The sequence below is a fragment of the Ylistrum balloti genome, unplaced genomic scaffold (assembly GCF_031769215.1).
Source record: "Ylistrum balloti isolate Yb309-2 unplaced genomic scaffold, AGI_CSIRO_Ybal_v1 Utg371214, whole genome shotgun sequence".
In the NCBI taxonomy this organism is placed as follows: domain Eukaryota; kingdom Metazoa; phylum Mollusca; class Bivalvia; order Pectinida; family Pectinidae; genus Ylistrum; species Ylistrum balloti.
Genome location: NW_026782659.1, coordinates 37,751 through 64,465, shown reverse-complemented (window position 1 = coordinate 64,465; position 26,715 = coordinate 37,751). Strand labels below are relative to the sequence as shown.

Genomic DNA, 26,715 nt, shown 5'->3' with positions numbered 1-26,715 from the left:
CAATCTTTCATACTAGACAACCTGTATAAAACTATAATACATATCAATTTATACTAGTTGTTCAATAACTGGTTATTGATAGGCATATTAACTAACAATGAATAATATACTAATTAAAATATATACCCTATTACATACTCCCCCCTCAACAAACTAGAAAACTATTCTCCGCATCATTTACGGTATAGGTCCACTGATAACTGCTAGGAGTGATTCCAATATTTTTTTCTGGTAAATCCTTTAAGGCTCCCGAATTGGATAATTCCTGGATATAAGTTGCCTTAATAAGCCAATCAGGTTTCCTCCCAACAGTCTGTTGCTGATACAGTAGATAATCTCCAGAACCCTGCCAAGCGGGCGTCTGCTGATCCTCGGTGGACCTTCAAGGAGTGGGTACTGGAACTGAACATGCTGGACTGGTTCCTACAGCCTCATCTGACGCTGCTGGGTCCTCCTGAGATAGGCTGAGAGCACCATCCTCTCTGTCAGATGTCCAATCTGATCATCGCTGCTCTCACCATCTCCAAACTCCAGGCTGAATTGGGCCGTCACCCTCTCCTGCTGGAGTTTCTATGTCCTCTCCAGCATCTGTGTCCTCGTGAGCACTTGTTGGGGTGCCTGTCACATCCGCTGGTGGACTAACTATTAAGTACTCGTCCTCTTCTGTATCATCCTCACTTCCCAGTACACTCCTGTCATCGCGATTATCCACCTCCAACTTTTCCTTTCTCCTTTGGTCCCGTCGTATTGACCTTGCTGGGACTTTCTCTGGAGTATTTTCTGTCCGTTCAAGATTGCCCACGGGTAACAACAGATTACGATGTAGGGTTCTGAGACGTCCGCCCCCTCTCTCTGGCTTGACTCGAAACACTGGTACCTCTGGATTAGGTTGGTCTTGCACTATGTGGACTATCTCCTCCCATTTGTCTGCAAGCTTGTGTTTACCTTCGTGGACAAGCTTCTTGACTAGTACGCGGTCACCACATTCAATGGTTGCTCCCTTGACCTTTCGATCAAATATCTCCTGCCTTTCCTTGGCATTCCCAGATGTCCTGCACACCATGTCGTAGGACTCCTTCCAACCGTGTCCTCAAATCATCTATGTATCTGGAATGACTCTGATGCTCTTCTCTTCTAGGAATACCGAAGGCTAGGTCCACCGGCAATCTAGGTTGTCTTCCAAACATTAGTAGGAAAGGGCTGTACCCAGTTTGTTCATTCTTGGTGCAGTTATAAGCGTGTACAAGGGGTGCCACGTGTTTTTTCCAGTTCATCTTTTGTCCAGGTTCCAATGTACCCAGCATGCCTAGTAAAGTGCGATTGAACCTTTCACAGATGCCATTCCCCATTGGGTGATATGGCGTTGTTCTAGACTTCCTTATCCCAGTAATCTGACAAAGCTCATGAATCACTTTTCCAGCAAAGTTTGCTCCCTGATCTGAATGCAGCCGGATGGGAAATCCATAGTTCACAAAGAAGTTATTGAATAAGACTTCTGCTGTGGTCCATGCTGTCTGATTGCGGGTTGGGTAAGCTTGTGCATACCGAGTAAAGTGGTCTGTTAACACAAAAATATGCTGATATCCTCCTTTTGATGTTTCTAAGGTCAAGTAATCAATGCATACCAGCTCCAGAGGCTGTGAAGTGGTGATGTTTACCAATGGTGCTATCTGTACTGTAGAGGTTTTTCTCCTGATACATCTTGGACACTTCTGCAACCAGTTCTCAACATCCTTCAACATCCCAGGCCAGAAGAATCTTTCCTTCACAAGTGATAGTGTCCGGTCCCTGCCAGGATGACCAACATCATTATGTGATGCCTCCAAGACCTGGTGTACCTTGGATGACGGTATAAGGCGCTGCAGCGCTATTTCACCTTCATGGTTGGTTTGTCTGCACAGGATTCCATCTTTCAGCACTAGGTGCTCAAAATAACGTAGTATAGACAGTTGTGCTGGGTACATGTCCTGGCGTGACGGTTTACGTTTCTCTCTCACAGCGCTGATGAATGGAGACAGCACTCTGTCCCTAGCTTGAAGCTTTCTCCAGTCTCGTGAGGTCAACTGATCCATATCCTGCACATCATCCTCTAGGGTGTTGTCAATGGCTAGCACCTCCGCTCTCTCACTACTCTGTACACTTGCACAAATGGTCTTCACCGATTCTGTATCAATCTCCAAGGGGGGTTTCTTCTGGTATCCTTGACAAAATGTCGGCATCTGTGTTATTCCTCCCCGCGGTGTAATTGATGGTGAAGTCAAAGCATGACAACGCTGCTAACCACCGATGTCCTGTAGCATCCAGTTTTGCTGTCGTAAGTACATATGTAAGAGGATTATTGTCTGTTACTACAGTGAAGCGGTTCCCGTATAGATAATCCGTGAATTTGTCTGTTATTGCCCACTTCATTGCCAAAAATTTCAATTTGTGCGCTGGGTACTTCCTTTCAGCCTTGTTTAATCCTCTACTAGCATAGCTGATTACCTTTTTCTTCCCTTCTTGCTCCTGATGCAAAATAGCACCAAGTCCCTTAGCACTAGCATCTATGTGCAACTCAAAAGGGAGTGAAAAATCTGCATATCCCAGAACAGGTGGTGTTATTAGTATAGCCTTCAGTTGTTCAAATGCCTCCTGTTGTTCTTTTCCCCATGTCCACTGAATCTGTTCAGACTGTTGCTTCTTTTTCTTGGATTTTATATTCCCACGACCTGTGCATGGCAAGACATCATTCAAGGGTTTGGCTATCTTGGAAAAATTACGGACAAATTTCCGATAGTATCCTGCGAACCCTAGAAACTGCCTCACATCCTCTGGGCTTTTAGGTGTCTTCCACTGGACTATCTTCTCGATCTTATCGGGATCAGCTTCCACTCCGGATTCCGATACCACAAATCCTAAATACTTCACCTTAGTCTTCAGGAAGAAACATTTCTTTGGAGATAACTTAATACCATTCTCCCTCAGTCTTTGTAGTACCAGCTCCAACCGATCCATGTGTTCATTGAAGTCCTTCGAAAACACTATCAGGTCGTCCAAGTAGATAAAACAGATTGATCCAATGTAGTCCCCTAAGCAATCTTCCATTAAACGCTGATATGTGGCTGGAGCGTATATTAGCCCAAATGGCATCTGGTTGTATTCCCATAATCCAAGTGGTCCAACAGTAAAAGCAGTGCGCTCTTTGTGTTCGTCCATAACATCTACCTGACGGTATCCGCTCATCATCTCGAGGACTGAGAAAAGCTTTGATCCATACAAGGAATCCAGAATCTCCTCTATTCATGGCAGAGCATATGAATCTCTGTTGGTCCTAAGATTCAGCTGCCTGTAGTCAATGCACATGCGAAGACTTCCGTCCTTCTTACAAGCAAGCACCACGCATGAAGCCCAGGGTGAATGGGAACGTCGGATAACCCCGCAGACTGCAAGTTGCCGAAGGTGATCCCTGACTTCCTCGTACATACCTGATGGGATCCTCCTAAACCGCTGCCTAAATGACGTAGCATCAGTCAAATCTATTCGGTGCTGTATCGTCTTGCAATGTCCGAGGTCCAAATCCTCAGATGAGAACACATCCGCAAAATGTTGTAGCACACTGTCTGTCCTTTGTCGTTGTTCTGCTGTCAACGTCGAAACATCTCAATTTAACAGGTCTCTGAAATCCTTATGTTCAGCTGAAACATCATAATCTTCCAATGTTCCTTCCACAGATACAGGATGAAGTTCTGCTAGGATGGATCTTGAAGGTAGAGTGAGATTTCTAACACTGACGTTAGATATGGTGATGGGGATATACTGCGTAGGCTCCCGGTAATTATAGTGAAATAGACCAGGTGTGATATCCAGATCTCTGGTGATTGGTGAGGTAACCGGCTGTAACAGCGCACAAGTTGGTAAATAATTGACAGGCTTGTCAATAACAGCGTGTATGGTCACACTGGAATTGGATGGAATCACAATGTTCCCTCGGCCAGCAGTCTTCACTATGCCCAAACACCAATTCTTCCTCCTCAACTCCCTAGCTCTCAACATCAAACAACGGAATGTTAAATACCATGGGGTATCCAATGGTGTATCCCGCATGAATCGTGGACCAAACACCCGTCGACTCCCATTAAATGCTTCAATGAGAACGTTGGTTCCTAGCAGCAATGGGCCGGCTTTATTATAGCGACTATCTGGAACAACTAAAAACAACCCAGTATGCTCCTTCAATCCTGGAAGTCCACTTAATGTGGCCTCAACACACCCAATATAAGGCAGCTGTGTGCCTCCAGCACACTCAATGTCTAATAGATCCGTGATTGGTTGTAGCTCCAAATGGCTCAGACGAGCTGTATTGAATGCCTCGCTCATAGTGGAGACAGTCGAACCTGTATCCAGTAGGGCTAAAACATCTACCCCAGAAATACTCGCCAAAGTCTCGCTACATTCACCGACTAAACGAGCAGAATGCGCTTTGGGTCTCTGTCTCTCACAGCCTACTGCTGACCCTTCTCGGTAGGCTGACTCTTGTTTAAACTCTTCTTTGAGTGGTCCAAAATAACCCTGCATCCCAGCTTTACATGTCCGACCTGGCCACATCTCCAACAAACTACATCTTTCTTTTCTCCTCTCTGCTCCCTTCCTTCCCTAGCAGTTTGGTACTGTTTCTTATCTCTGTTTCCTTGTCCCTGCTTGCCACTATGCTCTTTCCAGGTCTTAACATCTGTTGACAGCTGGTTAATCATGGCCTTTAACTCTGTAATCTTATCATTCTCTTTGGTCTTGGGTTGAGCAGCCATCTTAGCTGTAGCTGGCTTCTTCCCAGTTGTGTCCATGTGATCGTGTTCTATTGTTCTAAGTGCCACCCTCAGTGAATCGAAGTCCTTCAGGGAATCGAACTTGTGACTGGAGATATCTCTAAGGGGTTGTCGAAGTCCACTCCAAAACTTTGAGCGAAGCATCTCTCCCATCCCCTGAGACTGTACTTCTCCTTTCTGTTTGGCTCTGTCTAACAGCTCCTCCAATCTGCATCCCCAAGCTGACACATCTTCAGTTTCTCCCTGTGTATCACTATAGAACTTTTCCAGAAGCGATTCTTTTGACTCTATAATACCAAAAACAGATCTGACCTGTAGTACTGGTTCGACCCAATCTTCTTGCCACACCAGCAGCTTCACCTTTAAGGGATTGGCGGACTGCTAAGGCAAGTTCCTCAGCAGAATATATGTGGTCCTCCTCAAGACATTCCACCTCATACTTCCATTGTTCATAGCTAACTTGATCTTTTTTATCAGAAGAACCATAGAAATTTGATATCCTAGGTCGCTGGTGAAGTACGGATGTGTTAGGGGTATGATGAGCTGGGCCACCTCCTGCAGCACCATGAGTGTCGCCCTTAGGTTTAGCTCCCTTGTTAGCAAAATCCACTGAGAAAACGCCTCCTTGGATTCCACGTTAGGCTTGATGTCCATCTCTTCCAATATAGAACTAAGCTTCTCTGCATCTGACATGTTGAAATTTTTCACCAGTACTGTAGGTGTAGTAAGGTGTTCCAAAAGTCCAAGTGAATACACAAAGTCCAAAAATAAAACAGTCCAAAGTGAAAGTAAGAAAACAAAATTTGACAAAATAATTGCAATGAAAGAAAAAATGAACACAACAATTTTAAACAAACTAAAGTACAAACTGGCTTTTAGTGCAGTTGTACCCTGATATATCTATGCAAAATAGTACGGCTAAGTTTCACTGTTAATATCGAAATCTGAAAAAAACAAACAATTATATAAGCACGGTAAGATCTAGCTATCATATAACAAATCTCAAAGCTGATAATTTTCCACAATGAAGAATACGGGTAGTATAGAGCTTATAGAGTTCCAAATAATTGCAAAGTGTAGTAACTTAATTATAGAATTTATGATTCAGAATGTAAACACAAACCTGAAAGAAAAGAAGAAAAAAAAAACAGAAATGAATATCCACTACAATCTTGGCACAGTTTTCACCACATGTAACACACAATGTCAAATGTCATGTCAATGTCGAGAGAAAAAAAAAGAAAATTCTTATGTTTTGGAGAAGGGAAAAGAAAAAGGAAAAAAAAAATAATCTAAATCCCAAAATTTACCTTATACTTGTAAAATTTAACTGTAAATAGCAAACTTATATAGCTGAGGGTGTAGGACTAGGGGGAAAAATGTTTTCTGTCCTAATTAAATTTAAGGGGAAGAAAAAAACAAAAGTATTAGGAATGCAAGACCGCTATCGAAACTGAAACAACTGTAGAAAGAGGAAACACAAAGAAAACCAAAATTTACCCAAAAGTGAGGTGAATGAAATCTAGGTCTGTATCACAGGTACATATGTAGAGTATTTATTATCACAAGTTCAAGAAATGAACATTGGTTGTAAATAATTATTATTATCCACCTACAAGTACAAGTATTTTATAGGTTACATGGCCAAATGGCAGTGATAGCTAAGTTAACATCACGGAATATATTCAATAAAAATCTAATAGATATGTTATGTAAACAAATATTATAAATCACCCTATCACAGTCTCTCAAGGAACGACAGAAGCAAATACTTCAATATAATAAATTAAATGTCAATAAGAGATACTTCACTTTAAGGAAAACCATAGGAATGTATATCAAGTCTATTCACAGCAGCTTCAAAATGATGCAAGTTCCATGTCGTAAATAGTAAACCGGAAACAGGAAACAGCTGGTAGGTACAGGGTACAAAACCCAAAGTCAAGGACATTAACTTTAGACTTGCACAAGCCTTTTCAAGTTCATAATAAAAATTCTCACCAGTGGTAGCGTATAAGCGGAGACCTCTGCTTCATCTTCATATAAGACCAGTGAAGAAATAAAAAGTATGACACTGTAGCTCGCACAAGGGGTATTACCTTACCGGCCGGTATGACAGTATGACAGTATAAGCAACACAGGCTCCTGAAGGAAATCCATAAACACCTAAGTTAGCCGTTGAACATCACGTTGGGCGCCATTTGTTACAGGGGTTCACGTCATTGACAGAACAAAGCCGGAATTCATGTCTTTATGTTTATTTGCTGTAACAACAAAAATCCCCACAGCCATGGTGTGGAGGTTTTCTTTAATTTTCTCTCAGGTGCTAGCTTCCAAACAGTAGTCAAACTTTCCACTATAGTAATATAAATTTACATATTTTAAACACTGGGCCTTATGAATTTAATATAAATTCAAAGAAATAGAATTTAACCAAACTATTTTAATCTTTACCATATCAATGTCACTTCGACCTTGAAATTACAAAAATACTGACAAAAATGTCAGTATCTTTTACATAGAGTTATGATAAATTTACACAATTACAATTGCAATAACAAGATGGTGCATTGCTTACATTTCTAGAACTTATTAGATAACCAAATAAAAAAAATATACTGTATTGGGCAAAGTAGAGAAACTTACCTGGTCAGTAAATACACCCCAGCTCAAAACATAAGATTCAGCTACAGCGCTGGTCACTGGTCCGGAGCAGAGTGCCCAGGGTGGCCAAAGCCCTACACAGATAAACTAAGGCACCTGTAATGACCAATCATACGGCCCGTCCTTAGTCAGGTGTCATAACAAGTTAGAACCTCACTCTCGTGCACACGCAGGTAAGCTCATATCCCATACTTAGGCACATCCATACAACCTTTCACCACTATTAACGCCAATAGACTCTCCCTATACAATCTTTCATACTAGACAACCTGTATAAAACTATAATACATATCAATTTATACTAGTTGTTCAATAACTGGTTATTGATAGGCATATTAACTAACAATGAATAATATACTAATTAAAATATATACCCTATTACATACTCCCCCCTCAACAAACTAAAATTATCTCCGCATCATTTACGGTATAGGTCCACTGATAACTGCTAGGAGTGATTCCAATATTTTTTTCTGGTAAATCCTTTAAGGCTCCCGAATTGGATAATTCCTGGATATAAGTTGCCTTAATAAGCCAATCAGGTTTCCTCCCAACAGTCTGTTGCTGATACAGTAGATAATCTCCAGAACCCTGCCAAGCGGGCGTCTGCTTGATCCTGGTGGACCTTCAAGGAGTGGGTACTGGAACTGAACATGCTGGACTGGTTCCTACAGCCTCATCTGACGCTGCTGGGTCCTCCTGAGATAGGCTGAGAGCACCATCCTCTCTGTCAGATGTCCGATCGTCATCGCTGCTCTCACCATCTCCAACTCCAGGCTGAATTGGGCCGTCACCCTCTCCTGCTGGAGTTTCTATGTCCTCTCCAGCATCTGTGTCCTCGTGAGCACTTGTTGGGGTGCCTGTCACATCCGCTGGTGGACTAACTATTAAGTACTCGTCCTCTTCTGTATCATCCTCACTTCCCAGTACACTCCTGTCATCGCGATTATCCACCTCCAACTTTTCCTTTCTCCTTTGGTCCCGTCGTATTGACCTTGCTGGGACTTTCTCTGGAGTATTTTCTGTCCGTTCAAGATTGCCCACGGGTAACAACAGATTACGATGTAGGGTTCTGAGACGTCCGCCCCCTCTCTCTGGCTTGACTCGAAACACTGGTACCTCTGGATTAGGTTGGTCTTGCACTATGTGGACTATCTCCTCCCATTTGTCTGCAAGCTTGTGTTTACCTTCGTGGACAAGCTTCTTGACTAGTACGCGGTCACCACATTCAATGGTTGCTCCCTTGACCTTTCGATCAAATATCTCCTGCCTTTCCTTGGCATTCCCAGATGTCCTGCACACCATGTCGTAGGACTCCTTCAACCGTGTCCTCAAATCATCTATGTATCTGGAATGACTCTGATGCTCTTCTCTTCTAGGAATACCGAAGGCTAGGTCCACCGGCAATCTAGGTTGTCTTCCAAACATTAGTAGGAAAGGGCTGTACCCAGTTTGTTCATTCTTGGTGCAGTTATAAGCGTGTACAAGGGGTGCCACGTGTTTTTTCCAGTTCATCTTTTGTCCAGGTTCCAATGTACCCAGCATGCCTAGTAAAGTGCGATTGAACCTTTCACAGATGCCATTCCCCATTGGGTGATATGGCGTTGTTCTAGACTTCCTTATCCCAGTAATCTGACAAAGCTCATGAATCACTTTTCCAGCAAAGTTTGCTCCCTGATCTGAATGCAGCCGGATGGGAAATCCATAGTTCACAAAGAAGTTATTGAATAAGACTTCTGCTGTGGTCCATGCTGTCTGATTGCGGGTTGGGTAAGCTTGTGCATACCGAGTAAAGTGGTCTGTTAACACCAAAATATGCTGATATCCTCCTTTTGATGTTTCTAAGGTCAAGTAATCAATGCATACCAGCTCCAGAGGCTGTGAAGTGGTGATGTTTACCAATGGTGCTATCTGTACTGTAGAGGTTTTTCTCCTGATACATCTTGGACACTTCTGCAACCAGTTCTCAACATCCTTCAACATCCCAGGCCAGAAGAATCTTTCCTTCACAAGTGATAGTGTCCGGTCCCTGCCAGGATGACCAACATCATTATGTGATGCCTCCAAGACCTGGTGTACCTTGGATGACGGTATAAGGCGCTGCAGCGCTATTTCACCTTCATGGTTGGTTTGTCTGCACAGGATTCCATCTTTCAGCACTAGGTGCTCAAAATAACGTAGTATAGACAGTTGTGCTGGGTACATGTCCTGGCGTGACGGTTTACGTTTCTCTCTCACAGCGCTGATGAATGGAGACAGCACTCTGTCCCTAGCTTGAAGCTTTCTCCAGTCTCGTGAGGTCAACTGATCCATATCCTGCACATCATCCTCTAGGGTGTTGTCAATGGCTAGCACCTCCGCTCTCTCACTACTCTGTACACTTGCACAAATGGTCTTCACCGATTCTGTATCAATCTCCAAGGGGGGTTTCTTCTGGTATCCTTGACAAAATGTCGGCATCTGTGTTATTCCTCCCCGCGGTGTAATTGATGGTGAAGTCAAAGCATGACAACGCTGCTAACCACCGATGTCCTGTAGCATCCAGTTTTGCTGTCGTAAGTACATATGTAAGAGGATTATTGTCTGTTACTACAGTGAAGCGGTTCCCGTATAGATAATCCGTGAATTTGTCTGTTATTGCCCACTTCATTGCCAAAAATTTCAATTTGTGCGCTGGGTACTTCCTTTCAGCCTTGTTTAATCCTCTACTAGCATAGCTGATTACCTTTTTCTTCCCTTCTTGCTCCTGATGCAAAATAGCACCAAGTCCCTTAGCACTAGCATCTATGTGCAACTCAAAAGGGAGTGAAAAATCTGCATATCCCAGAACAGGTGGTGTTATTAGTATAGCCTTCAGTTGTTCAAATGCCTCCTGTTGTTCTTTTCCCCATGTCCACTGAATCTGTTCAGACTGTTGCTTCTTTTTCTTGGATTTTATATTCCCACGACCTGTGCATGGCAAGACATCATTCAAGGGTTTGGCTATCTTGGAAAAATTACGGACAAATTTCCGATAGTATCCTGCGAACCCTAGAAACTGCCTCACATCCTCTGGGCTTTTAGGTGTCTTCCACTGGACTATCTTCTCGATCTTATCGGGATCAGCTTCCACTCCGGATTCCGATACCACAAATCCTAAATACTTCACCTTAGTCTTCAGGAAGAAACATTTCTTTGGAGATAACTTAATACCATTCTCCCTCAGTCTTTGTAGTACCAGCTCCAACCGATCCATGTGTTCATTGAAGTCCTTCGAAAACACTATCAGGTCGTCCAAGTAGATAAAACAGATTGATCCAATGTAGTCCCCTAAGCAATCTTCCATTAAACGCTGATATGTGGCTGGAGCGTATATTAGCCCAAATGGCATCTGGTTGTATTCCCATAATCCAAGTGGTCCAACAGTAAAAGCAGTGCGCTCTTTGTGTTCGTCCATAACATCTACCTGACGGTATCCGCTCATCATCTCGAGGACTGAGAAAAGCTTTGATCCATACAAGGAATCCAGAATCTCCTCTATTCATGGCAGAGCATATGAATCTCTGTTGGTCCTAAGATTCAGCTGCCTGTAGTCAATGCACATGCGAAGACTTCCGTCCTTCTTACAAGCAAGCACCACGCATGAAGCCCAGGGTGAATGGGAACGTCGGATAACCCCGCAGACTGCAAGTTGCCGAAGGTGATCCCTGACTTCCTCGTACATACCTGATGGGATCCTCCTAAACCGCTGCCTAAATGACGTAGCATCAGTCAAATCTATTCGGTGCTGTATCGTCTTGCAATGTCCGAGGTCCAAATCCTCAGATGAGAACACATCCGCAAAATGTTGTAGCACACTGTCTGTCCTTTGTCGTTGTTCTGCTGTCAACGTCGAAACATCTCAATTTAACAGGTCTCTGAAATCCTTATGTTCAGCTGAAACATCATAATCTTCCAATGTTCCTTCCACAGATACAGGATGAAGTTCTGCTAGGATGGATCTTGAAGGTAGAGTGAGATTTCTAACACTGACGTTAGATATGGTGATGGGGATATACTGCGTAGGCTCCCGGTAATTATAGTGAAATAGACCAGGTGTGATATCCAGATCTCTGGTGATTGGTGAGGTAACCGGCTGTAACAGCGCACAAGTTGGTAAATAATTGACAGGCTTGTCAATAACAGCGTGTATGGTCACACTGGAATTGGATGGAATCACAATGTTCCCTCGGCCAGCAGTCTTCACTATGCCCAAACACCAATTCTTCCTCCTCAACTCCCTAGCTCTCAACATCAAACAACGGAATGTTAAATACCATGGGGTATCCAATGGTGTATCCCGCATGAATCGTGGACCAAACACCCGTCGACTCCCATTAAATGCTTCAATGAGAACGTTGGTTCCTAGCAGCAATGGGCCGGCTTTATTATAGCGACTATCTGGAACAACTAAAAACAACCCAGTATGCTCCTTCAATCCTGGAAGTCCACTTAATGTGGCCTCAACACACCCAATATAAGGCAGCTGTGTGCCTCCAGCACACTCAATGTCTAATAGATCCGTGATTGGTTGTAGCTCCAAATGGCTCAGACGAGCTGTATTGAATGCCTCGCTCATAGTGGAGACAGTCGAACCTGTATCCAGTAGGGCTAAAACATCTACCCCAGAAATACTCGCCAAAGTCTCGCTACATTCACCGACTAAACGAGCAGAATGCGCTTTGGGTCTCTGTCTCTCACAGCCTACTGCTGACCCTTCTCGGTAGGCTGACTCTTGTTTAAACTCTTCTTTGAGTGGTCCAAAATAACCCTGCATCCCAGCTTTACATGTCCGACCTGGCCACATCTCCAACAAACTACATCTTTCTTTTCTCCTCTCTGCTCCCTTCCTTCCCTAGCAGTTTGGTACTGTTTCTTATCTCTGTTTCCTTGTCCCTGCTTGCCACTATGCTCTTTCCAGGTCTTAACATCTGTTGACAGCTGGTTAATCATGGCCTTTAACTCTGTAATCTTATCATTCTCTTTGGTCTTGGGTTGAGCAGCCATCTTAGCTGTAGCTGGCTTCTTCCCAGTTGTGTCCATGTGATCGTGTTCTATTGTTCTAAGTGCCACCCTCAGTGAATCGAAGTCCTTCAGGGAATCGAACTTGTGACTGGAGATATCTCTAAGGGGTTGTCGAAGTCCACTCCAAAACTTTGAGCGAAGCATCTCTCCCATCCCCTGAGACTGTACTTCTCCTTTCTGTTTGGCTCTGTCTAACAGCTCCTCCAATCTGCATCCCCAAGCTGACACATCTTCAGTTTCTCCCTGTGTATCACTATAGAACTTTTCCAGAAGCGATTCTTTTGACTCTATAATACCAAAAACAGATCTGACCTGTAGTACTGGTTCGACCCAATCTTCTTGCCACACCAGCAGCTTCACCTTTAAGGGATTGGCGGACTGCTAAGGCAAGTTCCTCAGCAGAATATATGTGGTCCTCCTCAAGACATTCCACCTCATACTTCCATTGTTCATAGCTAACTTGATCTTTTTTATCAGAAGAACCATAGAAATTTGATATCCTAGGTCGCTGGTGAAGTACGGATGTGTTAGGGGTATGATGAGCTGGGCCACCTCCTGCAGCACCATGAGTGTCGCCCTTAGGTTTAGCTCCCTTGTTAGCAAAATCCACTGAGAAAACGCCTCCTTGGATTCCACGTTAGGCTTGATGTCCATCTCTTCCAATATAGAACTAAGCTTCTCTGCATCTGACATGTTGAAATTTTTCACCAGTACTGTAGGTGTAGTAAGGTGTTCCAAAAGTCCAAGTGAATACACAAAGTCCAAAAATAAAACAGTCCAAAGTGAAAGTAAGAAAACAAAATTTGACAAAATAATTGCAATGAAAGAAAAAATGAACACAACAATTTTAAACAAACTAAAGTACAAACTGGCTTTTAGTGCAGTTGTACCCTGATATATCTATGCAAAATAGTACGGCTAAGTTTCACTGTTAATATCGAAATCTGAAAAAAACAAACAATTATATAAGCACGGTAAGATCTAGCTATCATATAACAAATCTCAAAGCTGATAATTTTCCACAATGAAGAATACGGGTAGTATAGAGCTTATAGAGTTCCAAATAATTGCAAAGTGTAGTAACTTAATTATAGAATTTATGATTCAGAATGTAAACACAAACCTGAAAGAAAAGAAGAAAAAAAAAACAGAAATGAATATCCACTACAATCTTGGCACAGTTTTCACCACATGTAACACACAATGTCAAATGTCATGTCAATGTCGAGAGAAAAAAAAAGAAAATTCTTATGTTTTGGAGAAGGGAAAAGAAAAAGGAAAAAAAAAATAATCTAAATCCCAAAATTTACCTTATACTTGTAAAATTTAACTGTAAATAGCAAACTTATATAGCTGAGGGTGTAGGACTAGGGGGAAAAAATGTTTTCTGTCCTAATTAAATTTAAGGGGAAGAAAAAAACAAAAGTATTAGGAATGCAAGACCGCTATCGAAACTGAAACAACTGTAGAAAGAGGAAACACAAAGAAAACCAAAATTTACCCAAAAGTGAGGTGAATGAAATCTAGGTCTGTATCACAGGTACATATGTAGAGTATTTATTATCACAAGTTCAAGAAATGAACATTGGTTGTAAATAATTATTATTATCCACCTACAAGTACAAGTATTTTATAGGTTACATGGCCAAATGGCAGTGATAGCTAAGTTAACATCACAGAATATATTCAATAAAAATCTAATAGATATGTTATGTAAACAAATATTATAAATCACCCTATCACAGTCTCTCAAGGAACGACAGAAGCAAATACTTCAATATAATAAATTAAATGTCAATAAGAGATACTTCACTTTAAGGAAAACCATAGGAATGTATATCAAGTCTATTCACAGCAGCTTCAAAATGATGCAAGTTCCATGTCGTAAATAGTAAACCGGAAACAGGAAACAGCTGGTAGGTACAGGGTACAAAACCCAAAGTCAAGGACATTAACTTTAGACTTGCACAAGCCTTTTCAAGTTCATAATAAAAATTCTCACCAGTGGTAGCGTATAAGCGGAGACCTCTGCTTCATCTTCATATAAGACCAGTGAAGAAATAAAAAATATGACACTGTAGCTCGCACAAGGGGTATTACCTTACCGGCCGGTATGACAGTATGACAGTATAAGCAACACAGGCTCCTGAAGGAAATCCATAAACACCTAAGTTAGCCGTTGAACATCACGTTGGGCGCCATTTGTTACAGGGGTTCACGTCATTGACAGAACAAAGCCGGAATTCATGTCTTTATGTTTATTTGCTGTAACAACAAAAAACCCCACAGCCATGGTGTGGAGGTTTTCTTTAATTTTCTCTCAGGTGCTAGCTTCCAAACAGTAGTCAAACTTTCCACTATAGTAATATAAATTTACATATTTTAAACACTGGGCCTTATGAATTTAATATAAATTCAAAGAAATATAATTTAACCAAACTATTTTAATCTTTACCATATCAATGTCACTTCGACCTTGAAATTACAAAAATACTGACAAAAATGTCAGTATCTTTTACATAGAGTTATGATAAATTTACACAATTACAATTGCAATAACAAGATGGTGCATTGCTTACATTTCTAGAACTTATTAGATAACCAAATAAAAAAATATACTGTATTAGGCAAAGTAGAGAAACTTACCTGGTCAGTAAATACACCCCAGCTCAAAACATAAGATTCAGCTACAGCGCTGGTCACTGGTCCAGAGCAGAGTGCCCAGGGTGGCCAAAGCCCTACACAGATAAACTAAGGCACCTGTAATGACCAATCATACGGCCCGTCCTTAGTCAGGTGTCATAACAAGTTAGAACCTCACTCTCGTGCACACGCAGGTAAGCTCATATCCCATACTTAGGCACATCCATACAACCTTTCACCACTATTAACGCCAATAGACTCTCCCTATACAATCTTTCATACTAGACAACCTGTATAAAACTATAATACATATCAATTTATACTAGTTGTTCAATAACTGGTTATTGATAGGCATATTAACTAACAATGAATAATATACTAATTAAAATATATACCCTATTACACGTTGATGACCAAATACTCGCTGAGCTTATACCAATAGGCTATGACATTCTCCACAATGCTAGACGAGGTAGACGTGGTGGCGGAGTGACTGTTCTGTTTAAGAAAGGATTGAGTGTGAGAAATCTCAAGTCTTCTTTGATGAATGGTCTTCATATTCCGATCAACAGGTTGTAGCGCCACAGGAGCTGATTATCGCTGGCGACCTGAATTTCCACTTGGATGATAACACTTGTTTTGATCCTTGACTCCCGGGGGATGATACAACATGTGACAGAAGCTACCCATTCACATGGTCATACACTAGATGTGATTATCACAAGGGAAAATACTTCTCTAATCCACGGAGCAATTCTAGTGGCAGATCCATGTCTGAGCGACACTAAGGGAAACCTGTCTAGTGATCATCTTGCTGTCTATGCCACACTAAATTGTGGTAAACCAAAACGTGCCAGAAAAGAGGTCAGCTTCCGGAAATTCCGCGAAATTTCTGTACCTGATTTCATCAAATACATTCAGTCATCTTCAGTCCTTCAGGCTACTGAGGGTGGAGTTGACGGTCTTGTTGAAGCATATAACTCTTGTATCGAGGCTCTGATAGAGAAGCATGCACTTCTTCAGACAAAGGTAGTTACTACGAAAAGCTTCGAAATGCAAAACAATTGCGAAGGAAGGCGGAGAAACGTTGGCGAAAGACCAAACTAACCATCCATCGCCAGATATACAGAGAACATTGTCGGGCAGTCAGTTCACTACTCATTCAACGTAAGAAGGATTATTATTCAGGTAAAATCACAGAATGTGGATCGGATACAAGACAGCTTTTTAGACTCACCAGAAGCCTAATGGGACATACTGGTGAAATCGCCCTACCAAGCTGTTCATCTGAAAAAAAACTTGTCCAACAAGTTCAGTGATGTTTTCCAGGATGAAATTAAACAATTAGGCAAAAGATTGATGTGGTGAACTCAACTTCCGACACAGGCATCTCTGTCATGGATGCCGATATCCAATTCTCTGGTGAACCTTTCAGGTCACTCCCAACAACCAAAGAAGAATTGCGCAAGATCATTACAAACTCTCAATCGAAATCCAGTGAGCTGGACCCGCTTCCCACAGTTTTACTGAAGCAATGTCTTGATGCACTGCTCCCCTTGATCACCTTAATCATGAACAAATCATTAACAGAGTCTAGGGTTCCATTGTGTTTCAAGAAGGCTAATGTAAGACCACTGTTGAAGAAGCCTGGACTGAACAAGGATGAATTAAACTACCGTCCAGTGTCAAATCTCCCTTTCTTATCTAAGATCTTGGAGAAGATTGTGTCCCAGCGACTTGAGGCTCATCTCCATGCTAAGTCTTCATGACAACTTACAATCAGCATATCGCACAGGACATTCCACTGAGACGGCCCTACTTCGTGTCTACAGTGATATTGCTGCCGCTCTGGATAACAAGTGAAGAGCGGTACTTATCATGCTTGATCTGTCTGCTGCATTTGATGTCATTGACCATGGCACACTGTTCAAGCGTCTGGAGTACTCTTATGGGGTGACTGGTGATGCATTACGCTGGACCCAGTCTTACTTGAATGAACGACGACAGTGCGTTGCCATTGGATCAACTTTTTCAGACAGCAAATCCCTAGACTTCGGAGTTCCTCAGGGGTCCGTTCTGGGACCTAGAAAATACTGTCTTTATTCGAAACCAATCGGGAAGATTTGTCGTCGTCATAACCTTCAGTACCATTGTTATGCCGACGACACAAATCTACATGGTTATCAGACCTCAAGACAACTGGGACATAATTGTAGCAAGTCTTGAAGCCTGTCTAAATGACATCAGTGCTTGGATGAACTCAAATATGCTCAAGCTCAATCAGGAAAAGACAACTGATCGTCTTTTCCCACAAGTGTCAACACACTAAAGGTCTCCAGCTAAAGGGCGGTGCCCAAACTATTGAGACCGTCCAAGCTGTGAGAAACCTTGGTGTACACTTTGATAGCTCTCTGAACATGGAGAAGCAGATAAACTCAATTGCCAGTTCCTGTTATCACCAAATCAGAAATATTAGGTGTATCCGTCAGTTCATCACCACAGATGCATGCAAGACATTGGTACATTCTCTTGTTACTTCTAGGTTAGACTATGGTAACGCTTTACTCGGTGTATCTGATACACTAATGAGCCGCCTGCAGAGGGCACAGAACACCGCAGCACGCCTAGTTACCCGTACTCGAAAGAGGGACCACATTACACCAGTCCTTTACTGATTGCATTGGCTGCCCGTGCGATTCTGGTCACAGTTCAAGATTTTGATGTATACATACCAGGCAATAAACGGAACAGCTTCTGAATATTTGCAGGAACTTGTCACCGTTTATCAGCCGTCACGATCACTACGATCGGAGACAGAATCATTGTTGTGCGTTCCAAACTCTCGGACTGTGACTTATGGTAACCGGTGCTTTGGAAAGGTAGCGGCCACTTTGTGGAAAGCTTACCACCTACTACCAGAAGGTCAAAATCCCTGGCCAAATTCAGGAGGGATATTAAAACCCACCTGTTTACGTCTGCATTTGAGACTCTCATGCAGACGTCCTGTATATACATACTATCACCACTACTTACATGATTTGGTTACTGTGTTACATATGTTGATTACTGTGTTATACATGTTCTATAAATTTTGTAGTAAGATTATTATATAACTGTGAAGCGCATTAGAGTATTTTTTCAAAATACGCTATATAAATGTTGTATGTTATTATTACTGTCATGTAATTTAAATTGAGTTCTTCCGTCGTGATTAATTTAGTTTTTGTTAATAAGCTATAGGTAGGTTTCTGAAGCCCCGCGGCACTTTTGGGAATTTGACACAAAAAAAACAATAGACAGGCAGTGTCAGCAGTTAACTGCCTGGAGCGATTTACTTCTGAGTTGGGAAGGACACGACAGAACTAACGTTACTACTGGTAATTGGATAAATCCGGAGTTCTAGCCAGTTGGGTATACCTCCGAGTCATTTTAAAAGCGCACATGTGCCTCTTTGAATGTTAAAGTACCTAAGTCAATATAATGTATTGAACAAAATTAGGTTAATGGCAAGTGATGCAAATTGTTACGGGTTTTGAAATTTAATCTTTTTGTAAAATAAAAAATACAATCGATTACCAGAGACATATAAACACATGTATATCTGTTTCTGCTATTACACGTGCATGTACTGATTTATATTTCTGCTTCTACAATGGATCGGATATGGAAAATGTACCCTTTGATGTCACTAGAGTAAACACCCGACCACTAACATAATATTCGTAGGGGGTCCCAAACAATGGTGATATTATATTATATAATATCTTTTAAAAGCCGGAGATTTTTTTTCTATTAAAATACTGCTTCTTTAGTATGAAAAAAAAATCAAATCTATTTATTAAGAAAGGGGTGCAAAAGTGTCCCACTGATTACGAACTACCATGTAATTGTTAGTTGAGAGTAGTAGGGAAGTGCCCGATAGACGACGTCCTTTGAGGGATGGGCACTTATTACATAACAGTATAGTATAGTAACACCCTTTAAATTAAATCTGATTGAAAGTATATACTGCATCTATGGGGGTTGAAAATTCCTAAATATTAGATTAGAAATTAGAAATAGATGTGAAATTTGGAATTATATGTAAAAATAGAAAGAAATAGGTAAGAATGAAGAGGTTGTGTGAATTTAATCAGTGCAATTTTTTTTATCGGTCCGGCAAACTAAATAATAGGTATTATTTTTGATAAATAAAAAAAATGCTTTGCTAAACTTTGATAAATATATCAACTTGTGAGTATATAAACAGACGGTCGTAATTCTTAAAGTCATCGCTAAATTGTACAATCTAAGAATTAGGAATATTCACTTGAATGTCAATGATCAATAGCTGTTTTTCAAAAGATTTATTGAATCAGAAATAATCAAAATGATCTGACAACACTGGCAACGCCTACGTCAATCGTCTCCTTAGTAACCGGTTTTTATATGACAGACAAATTAAGTAATTTTAGATGAGAAAGACAGGTATGCTAAAATTTGGAGCAATATGAGGTGAAGTACTGCTGTCAATTTAAGAAACAACTGGAAAATCGGAAGATTATAGATTTTAGTGAAATCGATCACATCAAATTAACTCTCAATACCATACATGGCATTCAGTCGGAACACACATTGCAATTACATCGCAGCCACTCATACAATACTCCCATTATTTTTTATTTATTTTTTTATTTAAGTCTCACCAAAATGTGTAAGTTAAATAAGATACATCAAGTATATACATTTTGCCATTATTAGAAGAATTATGAGGGACTGTTAAAAAGGACATGATAAAAAAAACAACTAAATAATTATCTTACATAAGTAAGTACTTATAAATTATAAAATCGATTTCGTCTCGCTTTTAAAATGTCTCTGCAGCAATTGGCACTAGAAATTAAAATGTCACTATTTTGAAATAAAAAATATCATGGTTTAATTAGAACATGGCATTAGATCATTAGCTTTTTAGACTTTAAATTCTGCCATTTGAAAGTGTATGTAAAATCCACACCAGTGTTCGGACATATTACCGGATGTTGGGAGTTATGTGTAAATACAGAATGGGTAACTTTCTGAAATTCCAGATTTCATTTAAAATAAAACAGAGTAATCAAATGTCACACCTATAACTACATAACTGAACTCTTTTGAATACTGTGATCTAATTTTCTTACAATTTCAACCCACTTAGTTAATTAAATCACCAAAGCAAAATGTTTCAATCTTAACCCATATGTAATGTTAGAATGACATTATGACCTTCAATGAGATGAGCTGTAATTAAGGGCCGAATTGTTTGATTACTGATCAGGAGTTTATGGTGAATTAAAACACTAGTTAGAATGGGGTTCATATTTTTTTGTTTCCCTAATCAAATCTCCAAGTTTGCAAGCAAATAATTTTGGTAGATTTTTTGGTAAATATATAAAAGGAAATGTATTATTAGAATTTTTCAATCTAATCTAACTAGTTTTGGTTAAGAATTGTAAAGACCACATGGTGATCTCCCATACAATTATGACGTCACTCTTGTTCTTACGTCATAGATAATGTAAATATGCAATTTATTATTCATCATGGAGATTCAGAGATGAATGCGCTAATGTTTAATTTGATATACTGTTTGTAGTTATTTTAATATATATGTACAAATCTACATGTCTAAAATCCCTTTTTAAAACTGTTGAGATTTTAAAATTCTACATTACCTGAAAGATGTTGGTCTATATAATAGACTATGACGTAGCATTTTAATCTTTTGTGTTAACATATCCATTTAAGATTTTTAACATTTGTCTTTTACATTTTGGTTTGTTTAATGTAATTTCCTTTTGGATCTTTGTGTGTTTTACCGTTTGATGGCCCTAATGATGTTGACGGACCGTTAAAAATGTAAAAATGATATTAATATTTGATACATTTGTATCCAGAGGGCACTGATGTGAAAACAATATATTACAAGTCCTAATTAGTTTGAATATGGAATTCTCAAATACTAGTCAGTATTAACACCCAGAGGGGTGCTGTGTCTCCAACTCACATATTAAATAATTAAAAATTTTAATAGCATGTGAGTCATGATCTGGACATGTAAAACTACCATGCCTTGTAGGAGTACATTTTTGAAATAAAACCTGGATGTGTTGGACATAATTATTAGCATATATAATTGTTGTGATTAATTATGTACATATAAGAATATTTAACCACATACTGATTAGATGCAGGTTTGTTATGATTTAGCACATGATAAATAGAATATATATATATATCAGAAATATTTATCATTACTTGCCTCTTAATAAGAAGGGGGTCAGGTATGCAAAAAAAAATTAAAGTTGCATTATACGTATAGATAAAAGTTTATCTGATGTGACAAAGATGATAAATATGACACAACAGGAATTACCATACACTTCATTCATGTTTAAGCGTATATGTGTCGATTCAAGTTTTTCTCAGGTCTCTGATGAACCGTAGAATGTAAACATGGCCTACTTTCGGCCTTACAGTCTCTTTATCAATCAAAGCTTGATAATGTACAACAAAGCAAAAACAATCATTGCATAATCATCAAAACTAATTACCTGTTTCTTCAATAACTGATGAATTTGGTCAAAACAAGTTAAAATCGCTTTCTGAACACTCAGGTGATGTCCCAACAATAGAATGGCGGATGCTGTGTGAAGCTGGCTACTCTGTAGTTGAACTTCTTATTCTGTGGTTGTGATTGGCTGACCAACTCTGGTTCTGTGGTTGTGATTGGTCAATCAAACCACGACTTGTGAGTGAAATCAAGCGCTAGCCGGGCTGTTACTATCTAATACACGTGCTAATAACAGCTACATATCAGAATAATACATTATATCAAGCAAAATGATACTACACTTTGAAAGATGTTTCATACGCCTTATTCGATTTGTATTTTTCAGATAATCGACAAAAATATCGCAAGATTAATTGATACAATTCGTCTACAATACACTACCGTTTCCCGCCAATATCTACGCCTTTATTACAACACTTTCCCGCCAACACTGCCACAGATGAATGTATTTTGTTTCTTATATATTACAATATGACGGAGGAAGTTGTCGTGCAATGACATCCTTTAAAAAATGGGAAAAATATTCATCAATGTGAGGCTTGATTTTAATCAAGGATAAACGTGTTTGGTTAGGTAAATCCGTTTCCATTGTGTGTGGTTGATTGGAATTTCGCATACGATGTCAAGAGATTTAATTTCTTAATTGTGTAATTGGTTATTATTTCCTTTGGAAATAATAAGCCGATACTTGTATTCAAGAAAAGGGTATACTTTTAAGATATTCTAATATCGGTGAAGGAATGAACACGGATGGGAAATGTCTGTCTGGGCTTTTCTCTGGGATTGTACCTGACTTAGTTCACTGATGTCATGTGTGTATATGTTTTCTGATTGGTTGTTGATGTGTGAAAGCAACCGCAAGGCCGAAATTCGAAGCCGGATCGATTTTAAGGATTGATGTGCCTGTTTTGAACTTTTAATGTGGATTGCTAAACAGTTCCGTTGATATGTACCTGCTTTGAAGTTTGTGCATTTCCAAAATTCCGTTGCGACAAAAAACCATCAATAAAAACAAAAACACGAATACAGAAGTACTGATGTACCTGTGCATCAACAGAATTACATATATTTTACTTCAAGTAGTCCATGACAAGATACATCACTAGTTAATCCTATTTGACAATTTTTATTTTACAATACACAATTTATGAGCGAGATGTTGCTTTTGTTTTGTACACGCTTATTTTTATCACATTTCATTTTTTTGGCAATATACATTTTATGAATTATAGATTTCAGAGCATGCCTGCGATACAGAAGTAATACAACTTCATGGCTTTCTACCAAACCCAAGTAAAATCACCTTCCGGTTTTAAAACTCTCTGTATTTTTGCTGTCGAAAAAAATACAGGTGTAGTTGCCAAAGGGTATATATATCACGCCTTTTGTTCACGCCATGCGTCAATGAATTGTAATTATAACACCAAGGCCATATTGAAGTGCTTCGTTAAGATATATGCCTATTTTATGCTATTGGCGGGCTGCATATCAAATCTTGGGGATTTAAAGTACAAGTACAGAAATCAGAGGATGTATTATTTAGTCACTATGTTGCAATCTCATTCTGATTAGAAGAACACCATTCAACAGCAATTGATGTTTTCTAAGAGAAGATACCACCTTTGCAAGGGCGATGTTAGGTGGTAGACACTGCTGGTGAACCTTTAGTCCCCTAGGTTTACCGTAACCTGCATTCAACGTTTTAATTCAATCGAGTAGCGACATGGTTTGCAACATTCGAGTGACTATCAGAAATAGGAAAATTACGAAAATCGTTTGATAATGGGGCTAATGCACCTCATCATCATTTTTTGGATCACTTTCGATTAATTTGGATTTTCCTCAGTTGCTTCCCAGTCTTTAAAGGTTGTACAAAAGACAAGTCTATAACACATCTTACTAAAATCTTAAGAGTTGGATACAGTAGTGCTAAATAACGAATTTCACTGCACCAAACAGCTGTTTCGTCCTTCTAGCTCTAGTGTATTCAACTGTAAAATTTAAACAGTGGTTAGTTAAAATTTAAATTGTTGCCACGGAAATATTAATTCAAAAGATAACAACCTGACCCCCATAACAATTCAGTTGTGAAGTATAAAGATTGTTCCCAACTTTGTTTCATTTAATGCTTTAAAATTTTCACTAACAACTAGTTATCTCTAACCAGCCTTTGAACAACCGGGACCAGGTGTAAATATGTTATCAAGGATGAGGATCAAGGTTACTTCACTATACCTGATAACGGCGGAAGACAGCGTAATGCGATATAAACCGTCAAGTGGGTTGAAAGTATGCCTTTGCTACATAGGTAATATAGCTTAATGGTTTTCTACAAAATCCAAGAAAAAACACCTTTCGCTTTTAAAACTGTCTGTAATTTTTCTATGGAAAATAAATACAGGTGTATGTTCCAAAGGGTATATTTATCACGGCTTTTGTTCACATCAATACATATTAAGTGTCAATAGATTATTATTATAACACCAAGGCCATATTTAAGTGCTTCGTTAATGTACATGTCTATTTTATGCTATTGGCATGATTTCCAGTCATGCCGCTGATTTTCTTCTGTTCGTTTTCGAATTTCTTATTCGTTTTGAGAAAAAAAACCGATTTGTCATATCATTTGGAAATACTGTGACCAAACGAAGATGTTTATATTCAATATGATAAATATAGCATGTTAAGTAGAGGAAAAAAACCCCGAATTCTTCAAAAGTAATGTGCGTCGGCCGGGAGTCGAACCCGGATCGACTGCTTGGAAGGCAACCATGCTGACCGTTACACCACCGACGCATTTACTTACTCAACAAGCTCGTTTACAAAAGCAGGTGACTGATTGCTTGCAATCAAAAAGCAAATATAAGTAGCGAGCAAGGAAAGGTACTTTTTTACGGGAACCCAGATAAAATTATTTATAGATGCAACTGATTCCCACGACCTAAACCTTGTTCAACATCCGACATCATGTCAATTAAATACTACATATATATAATATTGAACTTGTTTTCGTTCTGATTGAAAATATCTATGTAGTTAAAAAAAGACAAAAATCTTAAAGAAAGCCCATGGGTGATTTTTATACCTAATTTGGGTGATTTTTTTTTTTTTAAATGAATGAAATATCATTTTGTTATTTTGATACGAGTACATGAACATATTAGTTTTATATTATTATTTGGTATCACATCAGAATTGATTAATGAAAAATTATATCACTCTCTTCAAAAGAGGCTTTTCTTGATTTCGATCCAACTTAACGAAAGGAAAGCTGAAATCCAACTTCCTCATACCTAAAGCCAGTCGACTCCTGGGGCATAGTGTAGTGAATGGACTGCACATAACTTTAGCGAAGATTCTATATCTCCCGTGATAGCTCAGTTGGTAGAGCGGAGGACTGTAGTGGTTAACTTCAAAGCTATCCTTAGGTCGCTGGTTCGACTCCGGCTCGCGGGATCGTTATGTTTTTAGTATTATTACAAAACAACTCTTTAAGTTGAGAAGCTCACTCGCTTACCTTGTCCCTCTACTTTTCAAAGACAGACATGAGATATCAATAGGATGCTACATAATAAAAGTAGACGAGCACCTGATGATTAGCAGATGCAATTAAATGTAAAGCGCAATGACCGTAATTCTTGGATAATGAACAATTACCTAACGTTATGTTTGCAGTTTAGCAAGCATAAAATGTAAACGCCCAACGTGGGGCTCGAACCCACGACCCCGAGATTAAGAGTCTCGTGCTCTACCGACTGAGCTAGCCGGGCTGTTACTATCTAATACACGTGCTAATAACAGCTACATATCAGGATAATACATTATATCAAGCAAAATGATACTACACTTTGAAAGATGTTTCATACGCCTTATTCGATTTGTATTTTTCAGATAGTCGACAAAAATATCGCAAGATTAATTGATACAATTCGTCTACAATACACTACCGTTTCCCGCCAATATCTACGCCTTTATTACAACACTTTCCCGCCAACACTGCCACAGATGAATGTATTTTGTTTCTTATATATTACAATATGACGGAGGAAGTTGTCGTGCAATGACATCCTTTAAAAAATGGGAAAAATATTCATCAATGTGAGGCTTGATTTTAATCAAGGATAAACGTGTTTGGTTAGGTAAATCCGTTTCCATTGTGTGTGGTTGATTGGAATTTCGCATACGATGTCAAGAGATTTAATTTCTTAATTGTGTAATTGGTTATTATTTCCTTTGGAAATAATAAGCCGATACTTGTATTCAAGAAAAGGGTATACTTTTAAGATATTCTAATATCGGTGAAGGAATGAACACGGATGGGAAATGTCTGTCTGGGCTTTTCTCTGGGATTGTACCTGACTTAGTTCACTGATGTCATGTGTGTATATGTTTTCTGATTGGTTGTTGATGTGTGAAAGCAACCGCAAGGCCGAAATTCGAAGCCGGATCGATTTTAAGGATTGATGTGCCTGTTTTGAACTTTTAATGTTGATTGCTAAACAGTTCCGTTGATATGTACCTGCTTTGAAGTTTGTGCATTTCCAAAATTCCGTTGCGACAAAAAACCATCAATAAAAACAAAAACACGAATACAGAAGTACTGATGTACCTGTGCATCAACAGAATTACATATATTTTACTTCAAGTAGTCCATGACAAGATACATCACTAGTTAATCCTATTTGACAATTTTTATTTTACAATACACAATTTATGAGCGAGATGTTGCTTTTGTTTTGTACACGCTTATTTTTATCACATTTCATTTTTTTGGCAATATACATTTTATGAATTATAGATTTCAGAGCATGCCTGCGATACAGAAGTAATACAACTTCATGGCTTTCTACCAAACCCAAGTAAAAACACCTTCCGGTTTTAAAACTCTCTGTATTTTTGCTGTCGAAAAAAATACAGGTGTAGTTGCCAAAGGGTATATATATCACGCCTTTTGTTCACGCCATGCGTCAA

General features: G+C 39.5%; 1 protein-coding gene and 3 non-coding genes across 4 annotated transcripts; 1 reads left to right on the top strand and 3 right to left on the bottom strand.

The window, feature by feature from the left end:
• Positions 1 to 514: 514 nt before the first annotated feature.
• On the bottom strand, positions 515 to 2,072 carry LOC132561489 (uncharacterized protein K02A2.6-like). The gene is made up of 2 exons (XM_060226195.1): positions 1,207 to 2,072; positions 515 to 1,052 (listed from the first exon to the last, which is right to left on the bottom strand). The coding sequence occupies exons 1-2, from the start codon at positions 2,070 to 2,072 to the stop codon at positions 515 to 517; spliced, it is 1,404 nt and encodes a 467-aa protein (XP_060082178.1).
• A 22,396-nt stretch (positions 2,073 to 24,468) lies between these two features.
• Positions 24,469 to 24,540, bottom strand: Trnag-ucc (transfer RNA glycine (anticodon UCC)). The gene has a single exon. It is a non-coding gene; the product is annotated as a tRNA-Gly (tRNA).
• A 570-nt stretch (positions 24,541 to 25,110) lies between these two features.
• Positions 25,111 to 25,200, top strand: Trnay-gua (transfer RNA tyrosine (anticodon GUA)). Its single transcript is given in 2 exon segments — positions 25,111 to 25,147; positions 25,165 to 25,200. It is a non-coding gene; the product is annotated as a tRNA-Tyr (tRNA).
• A 241-nt stretch (positions 25,201 to 25,441) lies between these two features.
• On the bottom strand, positions 25,442 to 25,514 carry Trnak-cuu (transfer RNA lysine (anticodon CUU)). The gene has a single exon. It is a non-coding gene; the product is annotated as a tRNA-Lys (tRNA).
• Between the last annotated feature and the right edge of the window lie 1,201 nt (positions 25,515 to 26,715).